The 9,964-nt window shown below is 35.3% G+C and overlaps 1 protein-coding gene across 1 annotated transcript; it reads left to right on the top strand.

The window, feature by feature from the left end:
* The first annotated feature begins 5,064 nt into the window (after nt 1–5,064).
* LOC120085133 (ent-kaurenoic acid oxidase 1-like) lies at nt 5,065–6,652 on the top strand. The gene is made up of 4 exons (XM_039040997.1): nt 5,065–5,136; nt 5,283–5,389; nt 5,511–5,632; nt 6,522–6,652. The coding sequence occupies exons 2-4, from the start codon at nt 5,336–5,338 to the stop codon at nt 6,613–6,615; spliced, it is 270 nt and encodes an 89-aa protein (XP_038896925.1). The 5' UTR covers nt 5,065–5,136; nt 5,283–5,335; the 3' UTR covers nt 6,616–6,652.
* The last annotated feature ends 3,312 nt before the right edge of the window (nt 6,653–9,964 follow it).

Here is a 9,964-nt window from a genome sequence, read left to right as displayed (position 1 = left end):
CGATAAGAATGAACTCCTGCGACAAGAACTCACCAACTATCCTTTTCAACCACACTGCCTCTCTCACACCTTCACCCACTAAAATATACCCTGACTCAGTAGTAGACAGGCAACAACTGACTGTAGAGCAACCTTCCAACTGACCACATTACCAAACAAACGAAAAATGTGACCTGATAGAGACTTTCTTTTGTCAAGGTCTGCAATATAATCTACATATGTGAAGCCTTCCAACAGTGATGATTTATCACAATCCCTGCTAAAACACAATGATACACTGGCACTACCTTTCAAATATTGAAGCACCCATTTAACTACATTCCAATGCTCCTTCCCAGGATTTGACATAAACCTACTTATCATACTCATAGCATATCCCAAGTCACGCCTAGTATAAATCATCAAATACATAATATTTCCACTAACATTACAATAGGGAATATTAGCTATCACTAACTTTTCTTGTTCAGTAACGGGACACTGAGACGAAGAAAGCCTAAAATGAGATGCTAAGGGTGTTGAAACTACCTTACAATCAGACATATTATACTTCTCAAGCAGTTTATGCACATAACTCTCCTGCGAAATGGTTAACGAACCTTTCTCCCTATCTCTTTTCACATCCATGCCTAGGATCCTTTTCAGTTCACCTAAATCTTTCATCTCAAATTCACTACTCAATCGTTTCTTGAGATCACAGATTTCAGAATAATCCTTAGACACCATAATCATATCATCTACATACAGAAGTAGATAAGTATATGTACCTTTCTGAGATAGTTTCCAGTACACGCAGGCATTATATGAGCTCCTGTGAAACCCCTACTTCATAATAAAGGTGTCAAACCTGATATACCACTATCTTGGTGATTGCTTCAGTCCATAGATGGACTTGTGAAGACGACAAACCATGTCTTTCTTTCTTTTCACCTCATAGCCCTTAGGTTGAGCCATGTAGATCAATTCCTCCATTTCATCATAAAGGAAAGCTGTAGTGACGTTCATCTGTTCAACAAACATATCAAAGTGAACAACAATAGATAAAATTAATCGAATGGACGAATGCCTCATCACCGGAGAGAAAATCTCATGAAAGTCAACTCTCTCCTTTTGAGTGTAACCCTTGGCCTCCTTTTGAGTGTAACCCTTGGCTACTAGTCTAGCCTTATACCTAGGCTTGCTGTCACCTCCTGTACTTGGCTTGATTTTATAAATCTACTTTGATTGAATGAGTTTCTGATTAGGAAGCTTTGGAACCAATGACCATGTTTGATTCTTCTGCAACGAGAATTACTCTGCTTCCATAGCAGCATCCTTCCATTGTTCTTTCGAATCAGATACAATAGCCTCCTCAAAAGTAAGAGGTTTTACTTCAATACTATCAGATGCACAAGTAAAAGCATAAGCAACTAAATCAGCATAACCATACCTCGTAGGAGCCTACCTCACCCGCTAAGGCCTATCACATGTAAGCTGATAGTTCAGTAGGTCATTGCTACTTGAGCTTTCTTCACCAAAAGCTCTCTCGTCAATCAAAGTCCTCTGTAGTTGAGGCTGTCTACCATCAGAACTAGATGACTGATCACTGGAATCACCTGAACTAACTGATGGTCATGCTTTAGAATCAATTCTAACCTTTGCCTCAACCTGATCAATTGTCTACTGTTTCTGCTGCTCTTTGACACAAAATGGCTTCTCTGTTCCATTAAAGGTCATATCTCTGCTGATAATGCATTTATTTCTACCCTCTTCCAAGCACCAAAGTTTATATCCTTTAACACCCTGAGAGTAGCCAATAAACATACATTCCAGTGCCCTTTTATTCATCTTCCTTTCCTTAACATGAGCATAAGCTGAACATCCAAACACTCTAAGATGATCTAAGCTTGGAGTTTTTCTCGTCCATATCTCATGAGAAGTCTTTAGGCCTAAAGCGGAAGACGAACTCTTATTAATAAGATAACAGGCTGTTTGGGTAGCTTCCCCCCAAAACTTCAAGGGTAATGAAGCATTTGTCAAGAGACATCTTGTACGCTCCATAATTTTTCTGTTGAACCTCTTAGCTAAACCATTCTACTGTGGAGTGTACGTAACAGTGAAATTTCTCGTAATTCCCTCAGATTTGCAAAATTTATCAAATTTGTGATTCACAAATTCTAAACCATTGTCTGTCCTCAGATACTTTACCTTCCTGCCTGTCTGGTTCTCAACCTACTTTTCCATTCATAAAATTTCCCAAAAGCTTCATCCTTCTGTTTCAGTGGATACATCCACACCTTTCTTGAAAAATCATCAATGATTGACATAAAGTATCTCGAACCTCCCATAGAAGGTACCTGTATAGGACCCCACAAATCTAAATGAACATAATCCCAAATTCCTTTGGTAGAATGCTCCCCTTTCCCAAACTTCACTCTGGTAAACTTTTCCATTATGCAATGTCCACAAAATGGGAGTTCAATGTCTTTAATTCCTCCAAACAAACCTTGTTGTGAAAGAGCTAATCAGTTATGCCATAACATAGATTTATCTGTTTCTTTCCCAGATGCAACAGCAGCACTACCTGAAAATGCACTACCCTCCAACACATAAAGACCATTCTTCAAGGTCCTCTTCAGCTTAACCAAAAAACCCTTGATAACCTTCAGAACTCTATTCCCAGATTTATAGGAATAACCTGCTCTATTTAATTCGCCCAGAGAAATTAGATTTCGTTTGAGTTCAAGAATATACCTTACATTTGTAAGAATTCTGATCACATCGTCATTGTTACAATTCGAACTGACCCAATTCCTTTTACATCACAAGCACCATTATCACAAAGCAGAACTGATCCCCCATCATTTTCCTGAAAGTCAATCAAGAAATCCCGATTAGAAGTCTTGTGAAACGTGCACCCTGAATCCATGATCCAAGCATTCTGAATGTCCCTGCTGGACACCATCACAACCTCTACTGAATCATACCCATCAGTAATATTTGTTGCACTAGAATCCCCTGTATGCTTGCTACTTGATGCTTTTTTGCTCTTATTCAAAGGGCATTTTTTTTCTAAAATGTCCTTCTTTATGAAATAGGAAATACTTTTTGCTTTTCCCCTTTGATTTCGACTTAGATCTCGACTCTTTTCCTTTTCCGTTCTTTTTCTCATTTTCGCCTCTGGCCATGAGTAACTCTCCATCCTTGTATTCCTTTTTAATCTCAAGATTTCTCGATCTCAAGGCACCCAACACTATATCCATGGACAATGAATCCCGTCCATATTTAATAGCTGCCTTAACTTCTAGATTTGATCCTGGCAAAGAATTCAAAAGAATAATTCCTTGATTTTTATTCGACATTTTCTCACCGATGTTATTGAGATCAACTATAATCTTCTGGAATTCATCTAGGTTCTCTTTTAAGCCTTTACTTGAATCCATCTTATATCTAAAGAATTTCTCCTTTAGATATAATTTATTTGGCAAGGACTTAGTCAAATAAAGACTTTCTAGTTTCTTCCACAACTCTGCTGTAGTAGTGGCCTCATCTACTAGCCTAAACACTCCATCTGACAAATACAGAATTATTGTCGAATAGGCCATCTCATCCATTTCCCTTTTTTCAGCTTCTGTAATTGTTGGTAGAAGGTTATCTTCGTCTAAGATTTTGGCTACCTTTTGTTGTACCAGAATAGCCCTAATCTTTTTCCTCCATAACCCGAAGTCACCTTTCCCATCAAATTTAACAACTTCGAACCGTGTAGACATCGAAGCCATCAGTCAAATTAATTCCAACAAAAATATCCCTGAACACATAATATGCTACCACACACTACCACACACCCTCTTTGGATCAACTAGAGCTCTGATATCACATGTGAGAGTTTCTGAAGCTAACTTAGATGGCCAAACAGAACGCAAACAATCAGCAGAAATAAATCAAAAGTAGTAAAGAACACCAAGATATATAGTGGTTCGACAAGTTTGGTCTACATCTACTTTGAGAACTAGCTTGAATTAATTTATTAATGAGCAATAAAAAAATTTTAAAAATTACAGATAATCAACGAAATCACCAATCTGTAATTCTCAGATCCATTGATACCGAGAGATCCGCACACAATGTCGCCGCCTCTGAAAACTGAAAACAACCCGCTATTAAAAAGCCCAAAATAGTGTGCAACCTGCCTCGAACCGACAAACCATGCGCAGACTCGCGCGTATCTCTTACTGCTGCCGAAAGCAGCTTCCACGGCAAAGTCGATCCACCTGCTACTCAGATCGGCTAACTTCCCAGACCGGACCGCGATAGCTCGAACCGCTGCCCATGCCGTGAACTTCCAAGACCGAAACCGTCGGACGGAGAACTCCCACGCTACCCGTTGATTTGCAAGCACCACGCTCAGGCGACATGTCAACTTCGAATGGCTGTAGCACGTCCATGTCGAAGGCTCCCAGGCGGCTGCTCTCATGCTAATCTCTTTCACAGTCGGCTGCTTCCCATCTCAACCAAAAGTTACACGAAATTCCAGCCCTATTTCTGAGAAGAAGAGATAATTACAAGTTTGCTACTGCTAATTATTTACAAGAATGTCATTGGGCCTTTAATTTTTCCAAAAACACAATAAAACTCACTTAAATACCTTGTTATTTTCTACAATACTTTCTTGAAATAAGATGATTTTTGTTGTTTTATAGGAAGAACAAGAGTTGATTATAAAAGAAAGACCATCTACGCAGAAAGGATTAAATTTGGCTGAAATTAAACGAATGACATATCTTATGAAGGTTTGTTCTTTATCATGTTGAAAGAAATAATATTGTTTCCGCAAATGACATGTACTTATACTAACAATTTCGAGGTCTAAGGTTTGATCTCCATACCACATACTAATCACTCTACGTGTTCTCCATCGAGAAAAAAAGAATTGTGGTCGCCCATGTGGGAAGTAATAATGAAGTAAAGATGTACGTTAATTTTAGTATTTGTCGATATGGGCATAGATTAAGTGATACGATACTAATAATCGTTATTTTAAAAGTCGATGATTCAATCTTCCACTCGTTCTATTTTAGGTAATAAAAGACACGTTGAGAAGAACAACCCTTATATCTCAAACCTTTCGTGAGGCTAAAGCTAACGTAAATATCAATGGTCAGTGAGATTTTCTACATCTCCATTTCTTATTTCGCACGTGTGATAGCACGTGTTTGTATGTATGGAATAAATCTTGAATTTGCCAATAATATACTTTAGAGCCTCTTCTAATTATTGCTTTTTTTCTTTCTAATTAATTTTAGGGTTCATTATACCAAAAGGATGGAGCATACCAATATGGCATAGAGTTGTTCATATGGATCCTCAAATATATAAACATCCACAAAAATTTGATCCTTCGCGATGGGAAGTATGTTTCATGATCCAATCTATTGCTTCAAATAAATATTCAACATGAATTTATTTATTTAAAATTTAAGAAATAATTCATATGAAAATTTGAATTATAAAGTGTAAATTGTTATGTGCAGAATTATATACCAAAAGCAGGAGCATTCACTCCCTTTGGAATGGGAAAACTATATTGTCCTGGAAATGAACTTTTGAAGATTGAAACTGCCATTTTACTTCACCATTTTCTTCTTCATTACAAGTAAGTTGATTTTTAGTTTTTCGTTCATATTTTTATAATTTTTAAGAAAAGAAATCAAAGTCATCTAATACAGATTATAATACATGTTTGTGCACATATATTTATATTTACATATTAGGTAAACATGTGAGATTACTCAAAATGAGCATAGCATAACTGACATAGTACTTAAACTATCAATTTCGAAATTAGAGATTCAATTTCTTCTTTGCATAATTAAAAAAAAAAAAAATCATAGAGAAAAATATAAACATGAAGTTTCATCGAATCTAATAAATCTAAAACCACCAATGAATCAAATAAAAAGAAGAAAATTTTGATAGATACAAAAATTTTCAAAGTGCATATAAAAATAGAAAACTAAATACTGAAATACTTCTATCAACATCTATCACATAGTATCGATAATAGACTTCTATTAGTTTTTATCAGTGATGGACATTGATAGACTACTATCAACGTCTATTAGGCTCTATTAAAGAATATTAAATTTTGTTAAAAAATTTGTCACATGTCAAATTATGTTAGAACGATTTGGTGGGATGCAGGCAACATCGAGGATGCACCAAAGTATCTTTTAACCAACTTTTTGAGTTTTTATATAAAATATATGAGTTACTTCTTTTTTTATTAATTAAAAACCCGTTTGGATTGACTTGAGAAAAAGTGTTTTTTAAAAAATCATTTTTATTTAAACATTTTTTATAAAAACAGTTTAAAATACACTTTAAAAACTGTTTTTAATAATTGTCAAATATTCCAATTTTTTCTATAATGATTTAATTTTTTTTAAACTAAATATTTAAAAATGTATTTCAATTATACAATGACAAAACCATATTTATTTTATGGATATATATTAACTTGACTTGTGTATTGTATGTTGCAGGATGGAACGGGTAAATCCAAATTGTAAACTCACTCATATCCCGACTTCGAAGCCTATAAACAACTGCCTTTGCAAAATTGCGAGGCTCCCATAGCTCATGCCCACGAAGAAACATGGTTGTATTGTGTGGTAGTCGTTTGATTATAAATAACAATAATTATCATACCATATGATGAAACAATATATAAGACTACACTATCTATATACTTTACTATTATAATTCCAATTATGATTACATTTTTCTTTACTTCACATATAAATTAGCTTTAGATATCGTACATGTTTTACGTATCAAATATGATTCTGTTCATTTTACTAGCGAAATGTTTGAGAGAGCATAGCGGCCCACCCAAAATTTGAGTTCAAAAAAGAGAGGGAGAGAGAAAAAACTTTCAATTAGAGGATGTAAGGGAATGGTCAAATCACATGTAACACGAGGAGGGTTTCGTAAAAAAACAAATAAAGTGGATCTAACACAAACTATAAACATCAAGCACGATGTTTGTAATAAGATAACTGACAAATAGAATAATGTCAGACACAGAGATTCGATAATCCAATTCAGTGCAATATCACCAACGCAACGCCTATGTTTGGAGGCTATGGGGCTAGAGGAAATAAACTTCACTAGATAATGAGTTTAGCAATTATAATAAAGTACTTATTTGATACACTCACTCTTTAGTGACTTATGTACAACTTACACTTCAGTTTCAACTTAAGATCACTCTAAGTTTGAGATCTCCTCACTTCCATAATAACGCTTCTCCAAGCTTTGTATGAGATACCTTCCATATAACGTACTTAGGACCCTCTAAGTGTGAGACCCTCACCTCCATAAGCAAGCTTTGCACAGGTTTTGATTGAGCTCCCCACAATACGAAATAAAAAATTCATCCAAAGTTCTCACCATACTCAAAACTATTACGCCAAGCTTCATTAACTGCATGAACGACCCCACAATCGAAAAAATATAACTTTTTAATCAAAATACATGAAGGTTGAGGCATAGACAATCGATAAGCTCAAAAGTCTTAATATACAGACTTTTCTAATGAGGAGACTACCCCTAAAAATAAACAATACCACAATATACATACAACTAGCTTTGAGAAGATTCTCAGAGAAGGAATAAATCATCTTTGCAATAAAAAATAAGGCATAACATGAAATCTACAAATTCACACTGACAGATAAGGAAAAATATTTTGTAAATTTTGCTGCCCATCACGTGTCTTGACATCATACATGATATATTACAAAACATATTGCTTAGGATAGGAAAGCAAACCAACAATGCACTACATATATCAACATATAATAAAACAAACTCCAGCAAAATTTTGCACGACACGAAACACATTACATAAACATGTTGCTAACATAATACAAGAATATTGTGAATTATGTTGCTCAAGTTTTGCATGTAATTATTGAAGAAACTGTGACTCAAATATCTTTCAACTAATTTAGTTTATAACTAACTTTATCTTGTAACATCTGTTGGTATGTGTTATAAATACCATTGATAAAAAAATAAAGAAGGGTTTTTCATACTTTCTATTTTTCTGTAAATAAAACAAGTTGTAGGCAATCTTCAAGTGAGAAAGAAAGTGAATCTTCTCGTGAACGTAGGCTTATTGGCCGAACCACATAATTCTATGTGTTTTTCTTATTCTCTTTATCTTCTTCTTTCATTCGGTATCAATCCTTTTGCAAATTGTGAAAACAAAATATTGTTATCAAATCGTATCAATTTCAGAGTATCGAGTTGAATCGCGTTTTGATTTTCTTCTATCAAGTAGCATTGAATCGGAAGTTTTTCATCTTTGAGTTGCCATTGAGTATCGAATATCTAGCATCGAGAATTTAACAGAGCCTTTCTCAGCCATTTCTTTACCATCTCAGTATTCATCTTGATTAATTGGGACTAGAAAAGATTGAATAACCCAACAATTTCTAGTATCATAGTATTTGAAGATCATCAAGATCAACATTCTTAAAGCATCAAGATACTCAAGAACACCATTCTTGATATTCTTTTAGGTCAATGATGGTTGTTGTTAGATTTAAGATAGAAAAGATCGATGCAAAGGGTAATTTTGGTCCGTGGAAGGCCAAAATCAAGGCTATTCTTGAACAAAAGAGAGCTCATAAAGCCCTTTTAAATCCATCGACTCTGCCACCTACGTTAACAGCTCAAGAAAGGAAAGATATGGAACTTACTGCCTATGGAACTTTAGTTCTTAATCTCAGTGATAGAATCCTGAGACAGATGATCGATCAAGACATGGCTTACAAGATGTGGGTCAAGCTGGAAGGTCTCTATGCAACTAAGGATCTCCCCAACAAGATGTTACTACGGGAAAAGTTCTTCACTTTTAAGATGGATTCTGCTAAACCACTATCAGACAATCTGGATGAGTTTAAAAAGATATTTTCCGAGTTCAAGAGCCTTGGCGAAAAGATTGGCAATGAGAATGAAGCCTTTGTTTTGTTAAACTCTCTACCCGAAGCCTATATGGAGGTAAAGAATGCCTTGAAATATGGAAAAGAGTCAACTACCACTGATGTCATTATTTCAACATTAAAAACTAGAGAGTTGAAGCTTCATTCAGTCAAAAGGGATTAGCCTGGTGCAAAAAAGCTATTTGTCAAGGGCAAGAATAAGCAGAGATGTAATTACTACAAGAAGAAAGGATACTTAATGAAGGATTGCTACAACTTAAAATGGAAAAATCAAGAAAAAGAGAAGGAGAAAAAAAAGAAAATATCCAGAAGCCTCAGGTGTTGAAGGGTTCTACCTCTATTCTGATGCTTTAACCTCTACTAAAATCAAAACCAACCAAATAAGTCCTCTTCGGAAGCATAATTGGGTACTTATCTCTGGTTGTACCTATCATATGACATCCTTTAGACCTTGGTTTAATACCTACAAGGATGTGGATGGAGAATCTGTCTACATGGGGAATAATGAAGCCTGGAAAATCAAAGGGGTTAGTTCAATATCCTTAAAGCTAAAGGATGGATCTATCAAGCTTCTCAGAGAATGCGAGACATGTACCTTTACTGAAAAAAAAAAATATTTGATATCTCTGCGTATGCTTGACTCCATTAGGTGTGAGTGCAGAGGAAATGATGGAATTCTAGAAGTGATTAAGGATTATAAGGTAGTTTTGGTTGGTGAAAAGGTCAATGGTCTCTATATAGTAAAAGAAGTAGAGATGATGACTAGTGCCTACACTGTTTCAATAGCAAACTTGATAGAGGCACACTTGTGGCACAAAAGATTATCCCATATCAGTGAAACAAGGATGCAAGCAGTGTCTAAACAGGGTATACTACCCAAAGGGATCCGTGAGCATCTTTGCTTTTATGAATACTGTATTATAGAGAAAGCTACCAGACAAAGCTTCACAAAATCTCAGCATACCACCAAAGGA

This window comes from Benincasa hispida, chromosome 9, assembly GCF_009727055.1.
Source record: "Benincasa hispida cultivar B227 chromosome 9, ASM972705v1, whole genome shotgun sequence".
NCBI classification, from domain to species: domain Eukaryota; kingdom Viridiplantae; phylum Streptophyta; class Magnoliopsida; order Cucurbitales; family Cucurbitaceae; genus Benincasa; species Benincasa hispida.
This window is presented reverse-complemented; position numbering and strand designations above follow the sequence as displayed.

Coding starts and splice junctions, on each gene's coding strand:
- LOC120085133 (XM_039040997.1), top strand. CDS start 5,336: ATGGATCCTCAAATATATAAACATCCACAAAAATTTGATCCTTCGCGA. Junction 5,390..5,510: donor TTGATCCTTCGCGATGGGAA/GTATGTTTCATG, acceptor TGTTATGTGCAG/AATTATATACCAAAAGCAGG. Junction 5,633..6,521: donor CATTTTCTTCTTCATTACAA/GTAAGTTGATTT, acceptor TGTATGTTGCAG/GATGGAACGGGTAAATCCAA.